This window comes from Spermophilus citellus (genome assembly GCF_964194105.1).
Source record: "Spermophilus citellus genome assembly, chromosome: 2".
NCBI lineage: Eukaryota > Metazoa > Chordata > Mammalia > Rodentia > Sciuridae > Spermophilus > Spermophilus citellus.
In genome coordinates, this window is record NC_138183.1 from 18,340,858 (window position 1) to 18,363,570 (window position 22,713).

Consider the following 22,713-nt stretch of genomic DNA (forward strand, 5'->3'; position numbering starts at 1 on the left):
CTCAGATCCACAGAGAGCAAAAGGCACTTTAATAATTCTATTTTTAAATACCTATTACATGCCAAATGCTCTCAAAATCATTTCATCAATCCAGTAGAACAGAAATCATCTCCTTTCTACAGATTTGAAAACCAAGGCTCAGAAACAAAATGAAAAAGTGATAGCTTTTGCACCACGCCAGTGGAACGGTCGAGAACATGGACTTACACTGCCTAGGTTCAGAAGCCAGTTCTGCAACTTCCCAGCTGTGTGAGCTTTGGCAAGCTCCTTAACTGCCTGTCCCTCAATTTCCTGGACTGTTCAATGGACGTGAAGTCCCCTACCCAGGAGTCACCGTGAGGACTGAGGAGTCAGTTTGTGTAATATGTTTAAAGTCTAAGGCAAACCTTGGGGTGAGCACCAGTCGATGCTCAGGACTGCTTCGCTGCTCTGTCTTGAAGGGAACTCCAGAATCAGGCTAGCAACAATGTGGTTTATAAATCGCAGGAGCCAGAAAGAGGAGGCAATTGGGTCTAGGGGTGGCCAATGCACGGCACTGGCCTCTGGGTGCCTCTACTGCCATGGAGGGTGAAGGAGAGCAGAAGGAGAATGAGGCTGCTTTCCCTGGATTAAATAAAAATCAGCAAAATAATAATGGCAGAGGGAAATGTGGTGACATTGGAGCCCAACAGCAGCAGACAGCGTGGATGCCTCATGTAGCTGAGGTGCTTACTGAAGCCATCACTGTGAAGCAACTTGGCTCAGCAACTGGCACAGAGTGAGTGTTCACCAAGTGCCAGATGCTGCTGGTCATTTTCCTCTACTTCCTATCAAGTCCAGGGGTGACAGGTAGCCCCAGTAATGAAGATGGGCAGAAACGGTATCTTGTGCCGTGTTGTGGTACAGAGATCTAGCTTGAGGCCTGACTCTTCTAATAACTTGTGCAACTCAGGGTAAGTCTCTTCTCCTCTCCAGGCTTCAGTGGCCCCTTCTGGGGTGGCAGTGAGGATCTAGCTGAACTGTATTTATGGGCAGCACAGGGTGTGTGGGCACACATTTAACAACCCTGAAATGAGATGCTGCCCCTGCTTGCCAAGGCACTGTACCCACAGAGAGGCAAACTGTTTTGGTAAAGAATGCTCAGTGCTCTTGTGAGATTCTACTTTAGCAAGCAGAATTGTGTGTTTGGAGCCAAACCCATGCCGTTGGTTCAGTTTCCTGACAGCATCCACAGCAGTGGTCTCTGGTCTTCCCAGATTGGATCCTCAGCATCATCAAATCCTCTGTGAGGCCCATGCTGTGTCCACAAGAAAGACCATAAAGACAGGGGCCAGCTCTACATGGCTACTCTCCCATCCTTGAGAGGAACTGAGGTGCTGTGGACCTCGCTCCCACCTTCCTCTCTTGATTTGCTAAGATCCATCACCAAGTGCCCTGCTTGGTCCACCAGGCTCCGCTGGCCTGTGTCCTGTCCCACTGCGTGCATCTCCCAGAGACTCTATCCCAGGTCAGGGCTGGCCCTTCTGCTAGTCACCTGCAAAACCCCATAGTGAATTTGGGAGGTTGTGCCTGCATTATCATCTCAGACCCAGGAGCCTTGGAGCTGGATTAACTCTGAGACAATTAGCACTTCATCCCAGCTGCCTGGGGATGGAATCCCTGCCTTTTGCCACCAGCCTGCCCTGGAAGTGTTTAGGAACAAAGGGACAAGCAGGACCATGGAGTGGAATACCCCTTATTATCTCAGAACTGTGGACAAGAACTGAGCCTCCTCATCTGCAAAATGGGAATGCCATTTCTTTTTTCAAGTTTATCATGAGTTATCAAAATGAGAATCTTTAATAGTGGCTTGGCACTCACAGAACACTAAAAGAAATAGTTGTTATTACTAAAGTTCTCTGTCTTGATTTAGAGGGACCAGAACATACAAATGCTAGAGCTGAACAGTGCAATACCCTATAACTGTAGCTGTTTACATTTAAATTTGAATTGATTAAAATGAAATTGAACTTAATATTGAGTTGCTCGGTCACGGTAAGCATGTGTCCACTGCTTGGAAGCTACACGGGGGCAAGTGATGTGCTACAGATTGACCACAGTAGAAAGTTCTACTGGGCAGGGCTGGTCTAGAGGGACTAATGGACCATTTTATTCTACAGATTTATTTGGGCAAGAGACCAGGTTTCCCCATGGCTCACACAGGTCTCCCCACACCCATCTGGCCTTTCGCATGGTAAGTGCCCCTGTCTCTGACTTTCTGGAGTCCGCCAGCAGAGGGCTACGTTTCAGTCTTGCCTTTGTTTCTCACATCAGGGATTATCTGCTCCAGAATGACCTCAAAAGGCAGGTGAGTTCATTTGTGTCTTCCCAGGGGCTGACACAGAGGGTAATGCCTGCAGGTTGGACAGAGCAGAACTCCAAGGGTACCCCTAGCCACACCCTAACTTTCACTGCCTGCTCAGTCCTCCCAAGTACACTATGAAGTAGGTAGTAACCTGCACGCGGAAACCAAGGAAACCAAAGCTCAAGAGAAAAGTCACTGGCCCTCCAGCTGCTAGTGGTGAAGCTGGGATCCCAACTCAGGTTCCAGATCCACCATCTTTCTGGCTCCCATGGAATAAATGGAGGTTTTATTTATCAATTTGCTTTTAGTGGCGGTGGGACGGAGTGTGTGAGTCTTTCCCTAGAGTAGCCCCTGGCCTTTCCTGCCAGGCTCTGGAAGTTGTTTGGAAAGCTCGGAATTTCTGCACTTTACAAGCTGTTCCATTTGAGATGCTCTGGGCCATACGTTTCTTCTGTTTACAGGCAGGGAGAGGGGATCTGAGGTGAATACCAGCCTTGGCTCTCAGGCCTCTGGTCTGAGGGAAGAGGAAATCCATTTTCAGTACAAACTAGACACGTCAATTGTATTAGGAGCCCATTTGGCACGGATGCCCTCACCCTTCAAGCCGACAAGCAATACTCTGCTCGGCCGTCTAGCCCCTCCACCCTCCGCCAAACAGAACCGCTCGAGTCGCCTGATAAATTTACATTTTCCTCTCCTTTAAATACAAACTGGCCATGAAAGTTACTTGGCAGGACCCAGGCCGACTGAGTTTCAGTTTGATAACATGACCACGGCCAGAATATCATTTGACTCAGCAGTTTGGGTAACAGTTAGCAACAGGTTTATGTAAGGGAGCGTGAGAGAAGCTGATTGGCCTACGAGAGGCCGTAGTAGCCTATGGCCTCTGCTGGTTCCAGCACTGGTTCCTGCTGCCTTGACAGGCAAGGGTGGGAGTGTGTACAGCTTGCACAAGTGTGTACCAAAGCCGAGGAGTGTATGCTGCTAAGGCTCATCAGTTGCTGCCTGCTGGACCCAGGCTAGCTGAGGGCAACTGGGCTCTGCCTCAATTGATACCGGCTGTGCTACCTTGGGTGTTGAGTCAACCTCTCTGAGTTCTGACTTACTCAAATATGAGAGGATATGGCTTCCACGTTTATTTCATCCCTTTCTCGTGACCTTAATTCAACTGTCACTTCCTGGGTACCTACTAGGTGCCTGGTGCTGTCCTAAGTGCTGAAGGTGCTGCAAAGTTAAAGGAGCAGGGGGGGATTTCACAGTGTGGTGTGGGAAAGAGAAATGAAAGCAGATGATGATAATGTCCTGTGGCCAGTGCTGTGAAGGGGGAACCTGAGAGGAGCACTGAGCCCCCAAACAGAAGAGAAGGGGCTATGGGAGGAACAGTGCCTGGGCTGAAGCATGGAGCATGGTGAGGAGGACGACAGTTGGAAGGGGCAAGAGAACCGATTAAGGCAGAGAACGCAGAGGAGGGAGGGGAGATCCGTTCTACTGGAGATGGAGAAGGTCTGCAGGCTGCCCAAGGAGCTGGGATCTTACCCCCAGGGACAGAGGGTTCTGGCTCCTGAAGGGTTATAAGCAGAGTGATGTCATCATCAGAAGGGGAATGAACAAGAAGCTCAAGGTGGCCCGAGAAAGAGGTGATGGTGACCCAGGTTAAGGGGGTGTCGTTGGGAACAGATGAGAAGAGCTTTGAGAGATGTTCTGGGGGGACAATGGGCAGGGCTTGGGAATGGCCTGGATGAGGGAGAAGGAGAAAGAGGAGTCAAAGATGCTGCTCAGGCAGCACCTGGAGAGTGGAGGCTCAGACTAGCAAAGACCAAGAGAGACCAGAGGAGCCTGGCGAGGACGAACTGCACTGTGTCCCCTTCTTCCCCAGGATTCACAAACAGCACTGCTGGCCCTGCTTTGGTCCCTTTCTCTCTGTGCCTCAGGAGACAACAGATGTCTACAGACAGTGATGCTCTAGTGACCGTAAACACACCAGGCACCGATGTAGGAGGCCAGGGTACGGCAACGGCCCTGGTCCCTCCTATCAGAAAAACTTAACTCCTTGGTTTCTTACTCCGGGATTCTACACGAGACTTCCTCTAGCGCTAAAATAAAAATTAAGCTAAGAATCTTTAGACAAATATAACAGTGTTGTCAGATGAGAAATGAAGCTGGGAGAGATTACCAGGGGAGACAGTTGGTCACTCCCACGGTGGCGATGCTGGCGTTCGACACGCCAGGCCTGGGCAGACAGGGTGCCGGAGAAGAGGGCATTGAGGGTCAGGTGGATCTTTGGTCAGCAGAGAGGAGATGGTTGCGGGATGGACCCCAGTTTTCCACGAGGCTTACCTGGGAGGCGTCACTGTCTTCGCACTTGATCCTACACTCGCTGTTGAACTGGAAGCCATTGGTGCACTGGTAAAGCCCGTGGAATTTGGGTGGAGGCGGGTCACAGGTCACAGGAACACAAGCGCTCTCCTGCCAGCTGCCATCCTGGGTACACTGAGTCTTGAAGGCCCGTCTTTAAGAAAGAGATGACAGAAGAGACATCGCAAGGACCAGGTGGCTAGCTCCATGCCCTCCCCAACACCAGGGGGTGGCCTCACATCTCTCTCCCTAATCTTGATTCCCTGCCTGACCCGTTGGGTGGTGGAGCATGTACAAAGATAAAGGAAACTCCATTCACAGAAGCCCTTCATAGGAGGCAGGCAGGACCGTCAGGCTTTCTCAGCTACATGTGGGTTGAGATAAAACTCAAGCTCCACGTGCCCCTTTCTCTCCCTTTCTCCCCAAGTGTTTTGATGGGTGCTGGCACAACGATGACACCCACTCCCACTATTTATTGAACAACTGCTATGTGAAAAGCACTTGGCAAGCACTTGGCACACAGCCTCCTTGACTCCTCACACCCACCTTACAGGGTGACTGGTACTACCATCCTTATCTTGCCACTGAAAAATGGAAGCTGGAGAAGGGAAGGCACTTGCCTGAGACCACCTAACCACTCTGCAGCCCGGCTGGAATAACCCAGTGGCACGACTCCTGCTGGTACTGCCTCCTGCAGAGCCATGAGCGGGTCCTTCCCATTGGGCAGCCGGTCTGCCTCTGCTCCTCCCTGGATCCCTTGGGGACTTTCCTGGGTACACTTACTTCTTTGACTTCCGAGAGGAGCCGGGCACGTGGTATCCTGGTTTACACTTGTACTTGCAGAAGGAGCCCACTTTGTGCTTGTTCTCTCGGCACCGGGCCGTCTGGAGGTCTGCGTTGGGCACTGGGGGTGGAGCCAGGCACATGAGCTCACACAGGGCCTCTGGGAAGGACCACAGCCCATCCTCCATACAGGTCAGGAAGCTGTTGTTGCCTGGAGCACACAGAGAGGCAGAGGTAGCCGAGAGGAATCCCTGAGAGTTGAGCTAATGCTCTGGCTACCTGGATTTTAGCCAGCTTGATGGCCCAGAGGATCCCTGATATGGAATTCCAGTTCCTTCCACCTATAACTGAGGACCCAAGGGAGCTCAAGAGAGCTGCCGTGAAGGAGAGGAGGCTCCAACTGGGGGAAATGATCACCCTGTACCTGCAGTGAATTAAACTCCAAGGCTTCCGAGGCCTGACTCTCAACCTCTCGCGCTGCACCAGAAAGAGGCTTTTGCAAACCCTCCTCTCTCTCCCTTTCCTGGGCATCCTTCCCCAGAGGTGAAGGACTTGCTTTCCAACAGTTGACAGCATGCACTCCTCTCGGAACTTACTCCAAGATCTGCTATCAGTGCTCTGTGTACCACTCCCCTGAGGCCTGGGCCCCAGAATCTGTTCTGGCCCGCTGGTGCCTGGAAGTGACAGCATCGTGTTATCAGGAGGTTTGACTTTCTGTCAGGCCCCGGTGCTCAGTGAAGCTCTGCCAAGGCAGCTGAGAGAACAGCACTTCCTCTCAGCCTGTGCCAGCGCGGACAGAGTGCTGATTGCCACCGGGATGCTGGCCTCATGGGGAACTTTGCAAAGAGAAGTAATACTCAGCAGTGAGGCTCCTCACTGCCAGCTCATGTATTATCAAAGCACAGCCTGCCCGAGACTCCCTAGGACAATTACAGGAGGACCTGAATCGTGTTTCTCCGTGGAACATCCCCCTTCCTGGCTATTAGTGAATGGTGCTGACAACCAGGGCTGGAAGCCTGGGATTTGAAGGCCGGAGGGGTGGAGCGACAGGGAGGAAACTGACATTTACTGAGCAGTTACTACACACTGAATGATTCTCCTATGCATTCTTTTTTGTTCTCATAATCAACAGTGGGTTTTAGTGTGACCATTTTCACGTGGAAATGGAAACTCGGAGAACAAGGTGACTGGACTTCTTAGCTTGTGTTACAACCTCTATAGGAAAAGACAAAACTCAGGTTCAACATTAATTTTGTCTAATCAAAGGGATGGTTGTTTTTAATGGGAAGTTGGCTGTATATGCTCAGCAGAGCCCTTATTTTCCATTCTGGGAAAGCCCACTTCAACTTTCCTAACCGTGAAAGGAAACAGTTGCTTTCTGATGCTGAAAAGATCAAATGCAATGACAGTCATGAAAAGTGCTGTTGATGTCCTTCTTGCTTCACTTCCTCTCTCCTTCCCTCCTCCTGACGCTTTCACCTTCCCTAGCAGGTTTGAAAGGAGCATGTGAGCTGCACAGAATCCTTAGTTCATTCAACAGGCATCTGTTCAGTGTTGGCTATGTGCCAAAGGCTTTTATAAATTGGGGGCAAAGCAGTGACCAAAACAAAATAAAACAAACAGAAAAAAATAACCCTGCCCTTTTGGAGCTTATAATCTAAAGAGACAGGAAGAGATGCAATAAATCATACGAAAAAAATAGATGACTTATTGTGTTAGAGGATGGCGAGGACTATGGAGAAAAATAAAGTAGAAAAGGGAGAGAGTGATTTGCAATGAGAAGTCGGCCCCTCTGCTTTTCCTAGCAACATTCATTTCCTTCTATTTCCTCCCTTGTAAATACAATTCCTCTCATAAGAACAAGACAACTCAAGGTCTGTAAAACCCACAAAAAGCACTACATTGATAAACTGTGGTCCTGCCCACTACAGATACCTTCCCATCATGTAAGAAGGGTAAAGGAGCCAGGCACAGAGGTGCATGCCTATAATCCCAGGGGGTTCCAGAGGCTGAGATAGGAGGCTTTTGAGTTCAAAGCCAGCCTCAGCAAAAGCGAGGCAATAAGCAACTCAATGAGAACCTGTCTCTGAATAAAATACACAAAAAAATAGGGCTAGTGATGTGGCTCTGTCATTAAGTGTCCCTGATTTCAATACTCAGTACCACCCAAAAAAGAGTAAATGATATGGCAGGGTGATTTCATTTGACTTCCACAGAAGCAGAGAAGCTTCCAGAACACCTGTAACTATAAACTTCTCTTTGTGCTGCTTTTGGAATTGGGTTGGTCAGTGCTTTGGAGCACCAAGGCGTGACATAAGCCTAGTGAGAGGGAACTATACAAAATACAGGGAGTAAGCACTTTCCAAATTGCTCAAGAGGGATAAAATATCTGTGGACAAAGCATTGGAACTCTCTTACCCAGTACACTGGATCAGCTATGCAAATTTTAAATTGTGAAGTGGGAGTCATTGTTCTTCTGTGGCAAGACAAAATAAAAACTGCTCATCAAGAGAGGAAATGTAAACTCTCTCCATTCTGGGAGAGTGTAAATAGGAGTCAGCAGTGTCAAAAGAAGAGCCACCCTAACAGGATTGTGATTCAGGACCATGGATATGTACCCACCCCCACAAGGAACTCATGAGGTGCAGAAAATGGGCTGTACAGAATCTGGATTTCCAAGCCCCCGCTGCTGCCGCAACATGGACCCACCAAGTGAATCTGAAGAAAGAAGGACATGATGCAGGGAATCTGCATCCTTCCCTCATGCCTGACATTGACCTCTATATACTGAAGGGTGCTCACTGTTCTGGCAACTCTCTGCTTGAGTGCTCTGCCCATTCACAGGGCAAACTCAAAGTACCAAGTAGTTAATGCCTCCAAAAGCAGCACTCAACTGGTGGTGGAGCTGGTGGATTACATGCCAGTGGTCAGAGTTTTGATTGCTGGGTGCATTCGACACTGTCCCTCAGTGCTCCCCAGAAGGACTGAGATCTAGTTGTCCATAGTAGCAATTAGCTTTGGAAGAGACCCTTATTAACCTGTGAATTTCATGCCTCTTATCTTCAACCTGACCCCATTTCCTGGAAACACAACTTGGATCACAGAGTAAAGGTGCATCTGAGCCTGGACTTCCCAGGAGAGGCTAAAACTGTTGATATTAGAGAGTAGGTTCCCATGAGTTTGGGGTCCCTGTATCTTCACTTGCTCATCTTTTAAATTCAGGAAAACAAATCTTGCTCAGCCTGTCTACAAATGTGGTTAAGGACACTTCAATCTCTAGTGAGCAGTAAAAAAATTGTAAACTGGTAGCAACGTCAAAGGAGAAGTGCTTTTTTTTTTTTTTTTTGTATTTCATTGAAAAGATTACCCAGAAAACCAGGTCTCTTTGGGTGTGCTTTTAAGGAAAATAAGTTCTGGTGTTCTATGGAACCACAGGGTGACAGCAGTCAACAATACCATATTGTATGTTTCAAAGAAGCTAGAAGAAAAGATTGTGAATGTTCACTCCAGAAAGAGATGATAAATGTTTAAAGTGATGGATACGCCAGTTACCTTGATTCCATTACACAATGGACACAAATATCAAAACAAAACATTCACTCCTGAAAGTATATTTGATTATAATGTGTGAATCAAAAACAATTAAGAACTGAAGTCAACACAGAACATTTTCCAAGGGGAGAAGTATCACAGCTTCAGTCTGATTTCCTTAACATTTGCTCTACTGTCTGGCACTGCCTGGATCACAAGGCAAGGGCTGTATCCTGCTCATTCTTTATTCCTAGAACCTGAACTTCTTCCAAGCACACAGTAGGTCCTCAGTTCCCATTCATTACAGCATAATGTTTCATGAATCTAACTGTGATCTTGAATACGTCATTTAACCTGACTGGCCTTAAACTAAAGCTGTATCTGAGTTCCTGTTCAGTGCTGATGTTTTTGGATGTGAAAGGATACTTACTGACCACTACACAGGAGAAATCAGGAAGGCAGTGAGCTGAACTGGCAAAGGGGACTGGGACCAGTGGTTTTGCAAGGGATACCCAATTTCATTGCTCTTGGTAAGAAATAGATGGTAACAGAAGGTAGGGAAGAAGGTAAACTGAGGATAGGAGGCACAGATGGAGGAGAGGGCCAGGTAGGACAGGAAATGGGGGAACAAAGGATGTCAGGCTGATTGCATTCCCAAAAGCAGCCCATGGGAACTTCCGCCAGCCTTGGTGCTGGAGAAGGGCAGAAAGAAGTAAAACAGAAAAAGCCCAGGCACTAAAAGAAGCATATGATCCTCTGCTGATGTGAGTTCAGAGAGCACATTTTCAGCCTCCTGGAATCCTGGTGAGTTAACAATTATTTTCGAGTTGAGCCTGACATTCCCAGAAAGCATATCGCTTACTCAGGAACGCTGTGCTCTCAGCTCCAATGTGGGTGAATGGGATTACATTTTGATTGTTTAATCCCTCCCCACTTTCCTTTTTTCTAAATCTCTAAAAGGAGTTCAGCCAAGGGCTATCTGTAACTGAGTCTACTAGGTAGACACAAGAAACATGACTGGTGCTATCTCCTTGATCCTCCTATTAACCCAATTCCTCACTAACACCATTCTGTAAGTGAGAAAACTAAGATGAGGGGGTCCTGCTAATCATTATGGAAACTAAAGCTGGGACTCAGTCTAGGTCTGTGGACCCTTATGTGATGGCTGTAGCCCACTGTAGAGCTTCTACCCAGGAGCATGGCCAAAGAAGAACTGTTGTCCAGAGAAAAATCTCATGGAACCAGGAATTTAGACTAGTGGGTATCCTGGAATCAAGGACTAGCCATACAATAGGATTCCACCCACCTTACTCTCTTCCTGGTCTGTTCAATAGAGGTCCCTCATTTTCAAATATATTTACCAAGGTGGCCCATTTATTATTCCAAATATTGCATACAAAGAAAAGTTCTAAGAAGCCATTTTCAGGGATAATTGATGAAGAAACTTTCCTAAGAGTAAGAAGGGAATCTGGAATGCTGGGCACTTCTGCATAGTCAGGGACAGAGAAGGGCAAATGAAAAACACAAACTAGATTCCTTCACTAGGGCAAGCAACAGGGTTCAATATTTGGCCCTGGAGGACATGGCTACCCATATGCCCATCTTCAGTAAAGCCTAAGAAATCAGAAAATGCTCAATGGGATTGGGAATCTTATAGAAACTAGCAAACAACAGGCTGTTTCAAATGTAAGGATAAATAGGCAACATAGAGATAGAAAAGTCAACCCGAGCTAGGAGCAGGAAACAGACCTTTTACAAAGATCTTGGTAAGAAGGGGGCATGCTTCCTCAGGAGCTGCACTCCCTAGTAAATATTAAATGCACCCAGCACGGTTGAGTTGAGTTGGGGTTAACTAGGTGATGGGAGTAATGTTGTATTTTTAGCCATTTAATTAAACATTTATGATTTTGATCTCGAGGTTGTCCTTTCTGAATTTAGGAGGACTTTTCCTCTCACGCATTTTTGCAGGTTCTGCCTGTGCTCATTTGATAAAGAACCTGGGAAGGGAGTGAGTTGAAGATCGCGAACCCACAGTCTTTTCCGTACAGATCTGAAAGAGAAGCTGGAATTCAAGTGATATTTTAGGACATTTGAGGAAAATTCATCTGGAATGTAAGGACAAGTGGGTCTGTGCTGTTTGGGTGACACTAAGGTTCTTTGAGTCCATACTCGGCAGACTGTCCTGGTTGGTGGCTGCTTGTCTAAAGACACTAGCCCTGTGACTGGTGGGAGGAATGTGAAGAATGGAGTTTGTCCCCCTATTTCCTAGCATAAGGACTCCATAGGACAAAATGGGAGGGGCTGAGAGTACACTGCTCAGGTCTTTATATGGTTGTTTCTTAGAGACAGTGAGAATTTTCCAGCCCTTTCTCCACTCTGCCATCATATACACACCACCTCTTTTAATCTTCCATCTGGCCCTTCAACCTGGGCTCTGGGCAGCCTATTTTATAAATGAGGATACAAAGGCTCACAGATGTGAAAATGCCCCCCTAAAGCTGGTTAAGGGCACAGCCCAAAACAGAACCTTGGACTTGTGATTCTAAAGCTACGGCTCTTTTGGATTAATTTGCAAAGAAAGGGGATAGGGGAGGTAGAAGGGAAGATAAAGAAGCAAACAAAATAACAGGGAAAGGGGTTGGGGATGTGGCTCAAGCGGTAGCGCGCTCGCCTGGCATGCGTGCGGCCCGGGTTCGATCCTCAGCACCACATACAAACAAAGATGTTGTGTCCGCCGACGACTAAAAAATAAATATTAAAAATTCTCTCTCTCTCTCTCTCTCTCTCTCTCTCTCTCTCCTCTCTCACTCTCTCTTAAAAAAAAAAAATAACAGGGAAAAAAGTTGTTTTGATCACCCCTCTGCTCCCTGGCTTGCGAAAAGAGGCAAGTGAGGTGGCATTAACAGGCTCATCAGTCCGGCTGCCGCAGATCCAAGCAGAAGCCTCAAAACGTGGAATCTGTGTACCCCACGATGCTGACAAGCGAACTTGGTCCTAGTGGGTCGGTGTGGGTAGTAGAGAGGTACTTCCCGATATCCTTAAGGGAACAGGGTTGAGATCAACAGCTCTCAGAGTGATGGTCCCCCTGAGGCCTCATCTCTCCAGCAGGGTCCCCTCCCCTGACTCTACTCAGCAGGCAAGCCATGGCAGATGGGTTTGCATCACCTTGATTAAGGATTATTATTAGCCACAATGAAAGCTGTAATAATCAATGCTAATTTATACACCTCCTTTCCCCAAGGGCCTCTGATTGAGAGAAGTGTGATTTCCTAGCCTGCAGTTATTAATATATCCTGCATCCCACTGCCAAATGGGGCCAAGCGATGGACTTGGATGGCCCGAAAGTTGGAATGTGTCCAATTTCCATCGGTCTCTTCACCTCTGTCTGACCTAAATGTTCATAGCAGCTCAAATGAAATGTCTAATAACTTTTTATTCAAATATTCTTGGGTTAAAACTGAGAGGAGTTGAAGGATGTGCCCTAGATAGATTTCCTGTCTTTCTTTGGGGGCAGTTTTTTAGTAAGATCTCTGGGCCTTTCATTTGCTTCTTAAAGGAAACATGTCTGGGGTGTCTTTTTCCTTCTTCAATGCATCCAGCCAGCCAGGCAATAGCATTTCAGTGAATCTTACCATATTCCAGGTCTGGGGCTTGCTGACAGCAACACGACAGGGGTTAGACCTGGTCACCATTCTAAGGGACTCAAGCCCATAAGGGCTTCCTAACCTTTGGGGGTCATGGGTGGGTCTTCCTGAAAAACAAGGGGAAACTATGGTGCCCTCCTTTCTTCCCAATGCCTGAAAGGCAGGCACACACATTAGCACATCTAAGTTTACAGTAACTCATGGAGCCGAGTGCAGTGGCCCATGCCTGTCACCCCAGTGGCTCAGGAGGCTGAGGCAGGAGGATTGTGAGTTCAAAGCCAGCCTCAACAAAAGTGAGGCACTGAGCAACTCAGTAAAACCCTGTCTCTAAATAAAATACAAAAATAGGGCTGGGGATATGGCTCAGTGGTCCAGTGCCCCTGAATTCAATTCCTGGTAATCTCCCCCCAAAAGAAGAAGAAACTCATGAACTTGCCTCCAGGGAAGTTCCATATGCCACAGAAGCCCATTCAGGCACACTCTGTAGCATGATGGACCCCAAATTAGGACCCCATGTTCAAGTGAGTATGATTCTGGATATTTGATAAAAGGGTGATATATCCTCTGATATACCAAGTGATGTGGCTCCGTCATTGAGTGTCGCTGATTTCAATACTCAGTACCCACCCTCAAAAAAGTAAATGATATGGCAGGGTGATTTCATTTGACTTCCACAGAAGCAGAGAAGCTTCCAGAACACCTGTAACTACAAACTTCTCTTTGTGCTGCTTTTGGAATTGGGTTGGTCAGTGCTTTGGAGCACCTAGGCATGACATAAGCCTAGTGAGAAGGGAACTATACAAGATACGGGGAGTACGCACTTTCCAAATTGCTCAAGAGGGATAAAATCTCTGTGGACAAAGCATTGGAACTCTTACCCAGTATACTGGATCAGCTATGCAAATTTTAAATTGTGAAGTGAGAGTCATTGTGACACCCTCCAAAACTCAGTCTCATGTCAAAACACAGTACATACTTGATTAGAAGCCAGACACATTCATCCTGAAATTGCTGCAGAGTGACTCTGTGAGTTTATGCAAATTTCTTCCCTTCCTTCACTGGGCTTTGAGTTCTCAATATTTCCAGTTACTCTTGCTGCGCTCCGAGAGCTCCTCTGACACTCTAGGACCTGCCGACCATCTCTCGCTAGTTTCCCAAGTGTGGTCTCTTCTCCAGTCTGCACACTTTTTCTTATTCAATTCCACCAGTGCCCAGGCCAGGGTGATGATATCATTCCTGCTCCTCTTTCCCCAGCCCACCCCCTTGCTAGAGAAGAGCAGCCAGCATTAGAGACAGAGAGACTTGGGAGACAACAGAGTCCCCACCACTGATAAAACAGCTTCGGGCAACTTCTTTAAACTCAGTGACTCAGTTTTCACCTCTGTGAAATGGAGATACTAATAATAGGAACTCACAGGGCTTACTGGGCCCTAATCATACAGAGTGAATTAATTGCATCAGTTCCAAATATTATTCTTTCCCTCCCTCCTTATCTCTCTCTTATTATTTATTTATTTATTTATTTATTTATTTATTTAGTATTATAAGATTTGCATTCTTGAAGGGAACTTGACTGCCATTTGTACCCACATACTTTTTCCCCCTAGTGACACAGCAGGGGCAGTTAACATAAATTCATTCAGTAGGAAGATATTAGGAGCACAGATGCAAGTGGTCCAGCCCATGGCATTTGGGACCCAGGAAAAGGGCCTGGAAGCAGCCTCTAGGTTTCCCACAGGTAAAGGGGGGTGGCAATACTGAGGCCAAGGGCCCAGGATACCTTTCAGCTGAGCAGGGTGACGGCACTGAAAGGAGCATCTGCTGCCAAAGGTGGTGCCCTCAGGACAGGAGAAGGAAGCGGCATAGACGTGGTGGTGGTCTGGGGCGCTGCAGTCCACGGGCTCACACACTACCTGCTTGCTCCACTTGCCCTCTGTGCAGGTCACCGTGACGCTGGGTCCCACCTGAAAGACAGAGACAGGAGCAGTGAGGGACAGCCGACTGGACCCAGGGTGTGGGAAAATACCCTACTCTCCCAGGTAACAACGGAGTCTTGTCCAGAGACCGGAGACCAATGTTTAGCAGTGAGCGTTCGCTCAGGTGAACAATCTCCCCCACTGGGTGAATTAGATATTTCAGCTCCCACACCATTTACAAGTGCAGAAACTGAAGCTCAGAGACATTATATGATCAGTCCCAGGTTATCCACCTGGAAAAAAAAGATAAATGGGACTTGAATCTCCAAAGACTATGCTCTCTAAAAGCTTCCTATAGCATCTTCCAGACCATTATTTTCATCTTATTGATGAGAGATTAATGGTGACATAAGACCTGCATGGTGATTTCTTAAGTAAAACAGACTCAGAAACATGATTCAATGTTGAACTTGGAATTCTTTTCTTGGAGGAGGCTACCAGGGGTCCAGTCGAGGGCTTGGTGCATAGTAGGCCCTGCCCTGGGATAGAGGAGGCCTGGGAGTTTGCCCTTGGTGTTATGAGAGCATGAGCAAGCGCCTTTCCTTATCTCAGTTCTCACATTGGCCACACCAATGGGTGCAACCCCAGGATTGCTTTAAGAGCCACTCCCTAAGTTGAGATTTGATGGCTCGATAGTCAAGAGAGACAGACATGCAGAACAAACAAGGGGAGGAAAAACCAAAAGTCTGACAGAGATCAGAACTAAATTACAAGATGGTAGGGCTGTGTAGGTGGAAGGGTGAGGCCATGCCATAGAGCCAAGGGAAGGACGGACGGTCATTGGCAGCCCGGGGCTTATATTCAAGGAGGAAGCCGCCAAATCCCAGGGGATTGGGGATGCCAAGTGTTGATCTGAGATTTTTTAAAAGCAAAGGACATTTTCCTCTCTTAAGTACACATCAAAGCAGCAGAGGTCCCACTGCCAAAACAGCCTGATTGTCTCCATAGGCGTTCAGACCTGGCATGTCTGACACACGGAAGTAGGTGTCTCAGATGAGCAAGCCCAGAAGCTCTGTACAAATAGGCGTTCCCAGCAATAATGAATGTGCCCTGTGTGTTTGCAGGGTAAAGGCAGAGGCTATTGGCAGGGCTCCGGAAAAAGGTGTATCTAGCAACAGAGCTCTGGAATCCTCCAACCCAGGACCGGAAAGACTTTCAACTATAAACGTCTCTCACTTCCCTATACCCCACCCAAGACACCAAAGTAACATCTGGCTGAAGCAATATTCTGCCACGGCACTCAGATCCACTCAGGACCATGGACCTCATGCAGGACACGTCCACGTCTTCCATGAGCGCCGCTAATGATTTCCTGAAGCTTCTCTGCTGCTGAGTTCTTACCACAGGACTCCAAGCCATCCACGTGGGCAGCCAGAAGAGACTTTGTCAAGCATGACTGGACCATGCTGTGTCCTTCAACAGCTCCCTGTTGTCCTAAACTGCCTAACTAAGCTGGGAGGGCCCCACACCAGCGGACCCAGCTGGACCCTCTTGCCTGATGACTTAGTGAGTTTAGAAAAAGGACAGTGTTTCCACCTGTGACATGCTCATTGTCAGCAACAGGCTTCCACTCGTCACTCCTGCCCTGCCAGAGCATACACCTATCCCTTCCCCCAGCATGCATCGCTTTGTTTAGAACTGCGTCTGATTCATAGTGGGCACGTTTCGTGATGGATGAATGGAAGAGCACCTCTTAGACACAGGGCTCACCTCTTCCTAAAGCTGCCCCATTCTAATATGATAGAGTTCTGACTGCAAGAGGTTCATTCCAGAATGCTCAGCCCATGGTCTTGCAGATTTGCAACCTACAACAGACATGGTTGTGTGTGGGTGTGGAACACAACTCTGTACAAGCAGCCTTCTTTCAGAGATTCCAGATGGCTTTGTTAGTTGCTTGATCCATTCATTTGTTGGGGGTGGGGTGGAATCTACTCTCCATGTTGTGTGACAACCCTGTCTTAAGTGCTGGGGATTCTGCAGGAGCATGTTCTGCACCCACCAGCCTCACCAGGGCTCTGCACTCAGCACCTGCACGCACCTGGCTCTTGATCAGTTCATCATCCCTCTGTATCTGGAGCACGTAGCCTGTCCGGCAGCTCACAGTACACTGGGCCCCATGGTAGCGGTCGCTGCTGGAGCAATTGAGAAAGGCATTCTCCACGGCCAGCTCTGGGCAGTCGGTGGCCTCACAGGCGAAGTGCACACAGCTAGAGAAGGAAGAAACAAGAGGGTCAGAAGGGATTTCCTCCCAGGAAAACCACAATCCAGCTGGAAGATAAAGACTGAGCCTCTTTCCCCAGAATTCCTGGAGGCTGAGGCTAAGTGGAGGAAGGGTGCTGGCTAAGGTAGAGAAGACTGACTCTGGAGGCCATGCGTAAGATTTATCCTTACAAGCTCAACTTTGGAGACAGACAATCTAGGGTTCAAATTGTACCACTTGAAAGGGTTGTGGTTATCAGGTTTCAAAACTCGTAGAACCTCAGTTTTCCCATTTAAGAAATGGGGATCATTAGGATTATAGCAACTATTTATTGAGTTTCCTATCTTTCAACCACTGGGTTGAGTGAAAATCTCTTTGTTTTTTATAAGAGTAAACACCTTCAAGGGTCATGGGGAGGATTAAACTGGTTAATTCAGGAAATACACATAGAGTTCCTGGCACATAATCAGCACTCAATAACCGGTTGCTAATTTTATCAATACATTTGTGCTCTCTTCTCTAGAAGCTGTGTGACTCTGGACAAGCCAAATGTCTCTCTAGGATTCTGTGTACCTTCAAGTTCAGCTGTCCTCATAGAGCCATGAGACTCAAGTGATGGAAGTAAAAGTCTTTCGTACCTGTGAAGCAACTGAAGAATTCTTAGTAAAGTTGTACAGCATGCTCTGCACCTTGCTATAATTGCTGTCCCTACTTTTTCTGCCAATCTGAATCCTACCAATTCTTAGAGGCTGAGTTACATGTAATTCCTATAGGAAACTTTCCCTTTGTTCCCCAAGTGAGCTCCCTTCCAAGCATTCTGCCGTTCTTTCTCTGACAAAGGTGTTTCATGCTGAATGCATTGAAAACACAGGGCCTGGGGACCCACAGGACTGCAGTCTGTGCCAGCCTTTAAAGATACGAATGCAAACAACATCAACCCCTGTGCCTGGATGATCTTCCCCCTTGTGTTACAGCTGTGCTGACTGTGGGAACATAACTCACTGGTGGCTTATGCACAAGAGCTCACTCTTTGCTTATAAGCACCTTGTGGGCTAAGTGCGCCTCACTTCAGGGTTGGAAAAATTGAGGGCTAGAAGGATTAAGTCACCTATTTATCTTCCCATCCACATGTGTGACCCCAGAGTCCTTGCTGTTAACCTTGCCCATGGTCCAGGACTAGAATATCCTGAGGGCAGAGGAAAGACCTTTTTCATCTCGGTGTACTTTGCATTGTGACTAAAAATGCCTGGCAACTGATGTTGCCTAAACTGAAAGAAACAAACTGGGTGGTGCCTTGCAATGGCTCCTAAGAATCTGAGACTTTATTCCAAACAGAGAAGGCTTCTTACGCCCTGTTCTGTCTGACTGCTGCTGCTTCTACCCCAGCACCTGGCCTACTGTGAGCACAGTCTTGCATTTTGGCCTACCGTGAGCTAGATTTGCATTCAGAATCTGGAGACTCTCATTTTCCTATTTCCATCCAGGATACCGGAAAACATTTTTAACAAACCAGATTCAGAAGAGCTTCCCAATATTTTCCTTGGTGCTGTTTCAGGATATCCCACTGAGCCTTCCCCGCCGTACACTACCTACTGATCAAAAGTATGGTGAAAGCCAGGTGTGTTGGTGCAGGCCTGTCATCCCAGCAGTTTGGGAGGCTGAGGCAGGAGGATGGCAAGTTCAAAGCCAGCCTCAGCAACGTAGTGAGGACCTAAACTTACTGAGACCCTGTCTCAAAATAAAAAATAAAAAGGGTCAGAGGATGTGGCTCAGTGGTTAAGCACCACTGGGTTCCATCCCTGGTACAAAAAAAAAAAAAAAAATGTCTAGCAAAAATAGAGTAAAGGAAACTGAGCTAACAGCCTCCAGGACAAATCACAAACAAATTCCCTTTCCTTTTCTTGAATACTCAGAGAAGGGCAAGCATTTAATTCCGGGCTCAGGCCCTCCCTGGGGTGGCTTTGTATTGGCCACACACCTCTTTTCTGAAAGGCAGGGCCACTGCCATTAAATGGCGCTGGCAGAACTACTTTCATTCTCCACCCTCTCTTCACTCCTGACAGCCCGGTGCTGTGCCACGTGGAGACCTCCAAGAGGCTGCAACTGCGGGGCGGCGTCCACACAAGGGCTTTGACCAAACAATGCATCTGTTCACGTTGTGTGAGCGCTGGGGGAAGAGCCACATGGTTCCAATTTAAATAGATTTACTCCATGAGCTACCAGCTACCGAGCTGTTCTTCGGACCTGCGCCTTACAGAGTGGACAGCTCACTCTGCTCCCAGAAGGTACCGGGGCTCCTGCCCTGTTGAAGACCCAGAGAGGAGAAGGCACTTTCTTCTCTGGGCTCTGAGCCATCGAGGGGAAACCAGCACCCCGCTTGTTCTGTCACATTAAAGATTTTCCTCGTGGGAAAGTGGAACACTGAAACGCTTCATTTCCTTGGATGGAGAAAAAGCACAAGGCTTCTGGATCAGGGAAATCTGAGTGCACGTCCTAGCTCTGCCATTTATCAGTTATTCTACCTTGGAAATTCATATGACATCCTGAGCCTCCGTTTCCTCATCATCTTTAAAGTGAAAACAATAAAATGATTGGTCCCTCAGAACCGTCTGCTGAGTGAATATCATCCATGTGTTCGTCCATTCAACAGCCCTTGACTGGGGGCCTCACCGAGTCAGGCATTCTTGGAGGGAACGAGTGAGTAAGTGGATGAGCATTTTGACCTCTGCAGCTCTGTCAGTTGAAAAAGGTAGTCCTTTGTATTTAAAAAGGGAGGACAGTGCCAAGGAACGGTAACCAATGAGAGCATTTTGGATAGTGATGTGCACCATAAGACATTAAAACAAAGTAAAATTATAGAGGTTGATTATTTGTGCTGGGGGTGGGGACTTTTTATGGAAGGATCCAAGAAGAAGGGACATTTGAACTATAACCTGGGTGAAATGAAGGGATCAGGCATACAAAGTGTTGGAGCAGAGGGTGTCCCAGGCAGACTGAAATGCTGGTGTGATGATCCAGGGCAGGACAGGGTATGGAGTGTTTGTAGAAAGGGAAGGTGAATATCTGAGAAATGCTTTGGAAACAATGAAGCTCCCCCAGGTGTTCTCTTGACTCTGCCTCTTTCTGCTACAGAAAGAAAATATTCCCTGGTCTCAGAAATTACTAGACCCAAAAGTTTCCTGTGCAGGTAGGAGTGGGAAGCAGTGGATTAATTAATCAGTTTTCTTGGTTGCAGGACTTCTCAGAACCTTGACTATTCAAATGCATATGGACAATGTCCAGAAAGAAGCAAAGGGTTGAAGGATTTTCCAAACCCTTATACCTTTCTTTTTTCATGAGACATTCCTTAGGACTAAGGTCTTCTAGAACACAGTTTGGAGAGTGAGTCCTCATTGGTTTTTAGGCACATCTGACTGCACCTACCGTGCAGACTTACAAACAGAAAGAAAGGGGGAGAAGGAGGTGATCTGCACCAGGAATTTGCCACTGGGTCTCACCCACATCATCATATCTGCAACCACACAGTATCTCCTTCAGGTAGTGAAATTAGTCCTATTTGGGACTCAGAGTTCTGAGCTGCTTGCTCAGGGCCACTCAGCTTAGACAGAATTCTGATAGAGATCTGCCAGTGTGCTCCCTAGGTCCCCATTCTCTCCTTACCATCCTGATGGTTGGAAAAGGTTGTGGGAATGCACTGTTCAAAAAAGGTAAAGGAATGCGAGTCGCTGGGCCTGTTCCGGGCGCGGGCGGCGGCTCTGCTCTGCCCCTACTCCAATTGGCCAACATCACCCTGATTCCTAAACCTGACAAAGACACTTCAAAGAAAGAAAACTACAGGCCAATATCTCTAATGAACCTAGATGCAAAAATCCTCAATAAAATTCTGGCGAATCGGATACAAAAACATATCAAAAAAATTGTGCACCATGATCAAGTAGGATTCATCCCTGGGATGCAAGGATGGTTCAATATACGGAAATCAATAAATGTTATTCACCACATCAATAGACTTAAAGATAAGAACCATATGATCATCTCAATAGATGCAGAAAAAAGCATTCAACAAAGTATAGCATCCCTTTATGTTCAAAACTCTAGAAAAACTAGGGATAACAGGATCATACCTCAATATTGTAAAAGCAATCTATGCTAAACCTCAGGCTAGCATCATTCTGAATGGAGAAAAATTGAAGGCATTCCATCTAAAATCTGGAACAAGACAGGGATGCCCTCTCTCACCACTTCTATTCAATATAGTTCTCGAAACACTGGCCAGAGCAATTAGAAGACGAAAGAAATTAAAGGCATAAAAATAGGAAAAGAAGAACTTAAATTATCACTATTTGCAGATGACATAATTCTATACCTAGCAGACCCAAAAGGGTCTACAAAGAAACTATTAGAGCTAATAAATGAATTGAGCAAAATGGCAGGATATAAAATCAACACTCATAAATCAAAGGCATTCCTGTATATCAGTGACAAATCCTCTGAAATGGAAATGAGGACAACCACTCCATTCACAATATCCTCAAAAAAAAAAAATAAAATACTTGGGAATCAACCTAACAAAAGAGGTGAAAGACTTATACAATGAAAACTACAGAACCCTAAAGAGAGAAATAGAAGAAGATCTTAGAAGATGGAAAAATATACCCTGTTCATGGATAGGCAGAACTAACACCAACAAAATGGCAATATTACCAAAAGTTCTCTATAGGTTTAATGCAATGCCAATCAAAATCCCAATGGCATTTCTTGTAGAAATAGAGAAAGCAATCATGAAATTCATATGGAAAAATAAAAGACCCAGAATAGCAAAAACAATGCTAAGCAGGAAGTGTGAATCAGGCGGTATAGCAATACCAGACTTCAAACTATACTACAGAGCAATAGTAACAAAAACAGCATGGTACTGATACCAAAACAGGTGGGTGGACCAGTGGTACAGAATAGAGGACACAGAAACCAATCCACAAAACTACAACTATCTTATATTTGATAAAGGGGCTAAAAGCATGCAATGGAGGAAGGATAGCATCTTCAACAAATGGTGCTGGGAAAACTGGAAATCCATATGCATCGAAATGAAACTGAATCCCTTTCTCTCGCCATGCACAAAAGTTAACTCAAAATGGATCAAGGAGCTTGATATCAAATCAGAGACACAGCGTCTGATAGAAGAAAAAGTTGGCTATGATCTACATACTATGGGGTCGGGCCCCAAATTCCTCAATAGGACACCCATAGCACAAGAGTTAATAACTAGAATCAACAAATGGGACTTACTCAAACTAAAAAGTTTTTTCTCAGCAACAGAAACAATAAGAGAGGTAAATAGGGAGCTTACGTCCTGGGAACAAATCTTTACTCCTCACACTTCAGATAGAGCCCTAATATCCAGAGTATAAAAAGAACTCAAAAATTAGACAATAAGATAACAAATAACCCAATCAACAGATGGGCCAAGTATCTGAACAGACAATTCTCAGAGGAGGACATACTATCAATCAACAAGCACATGAAAAAATGCTCAGCATTGCTAGCAGTCAGAGAAATGCAAATCAAAACCACCCTAAGATACCATCTCACTCCAGTAAGACTGGCAGCCATTAGGAAGTCAAACAACAAGTGCTGGCGAGGATGTGGGGAAAAGGATACACTTGCTCATTGTTGGTGGGACTGCAAATTGGTGCAGCCAATTTGTAAGCAGTATGGAGATTTCTTGGAAAGCTGGGAATGGAACCACTATTCCCCTTCTCGGTCTATTCCCTAAAGACCTAAAAAGAGCATGCTACAGGGACACTGCTACATCGATGTTCATAGCAGCACAATTCACAATAGCAAGACTGTGGAACCAACCTAGATGCCCTTCAATAGATGAATGGATAATAAAAAGTG

General features: G+C 46.6%; 1 protein-coding gene across 1 annotated transcript in view; it reads right to left on the bottom strand.

Moving 5' to 3' along the window:
• The window catches only part of PAPPA (pappalysin 1), a 241,998-nt gene that overhangs the window by 46,493 nt on the left and 172,792 nt on the right, over nucleotides 1–22,713 (bottom strand). The window contains exons 14-17 of the mRNA XM_081282172.1: nucleotides 16,651–16,819; nucleotides 14,417–14,600; nucleotides 5,462–5,672; nucleotides 4,661–4,832 (exon numbers count right to left, since the gene is read on the bottom strand). Coding sequence (XP_081138298.1) covers nucleotides 4,661–4,832; nucleotides 5,462–5,672; nucleotides 14,417–14,600; nucleotides 16,651–16,819 — 736 coding nt within the window. The remainder of the gene's footprint in view (nucleotides 1–4,660; nucleotides 4,833–5,461; nucleotides 5,673–14,416; nucleotides 14,601–16,650; nucleotides 16,820–22,713) is intronic.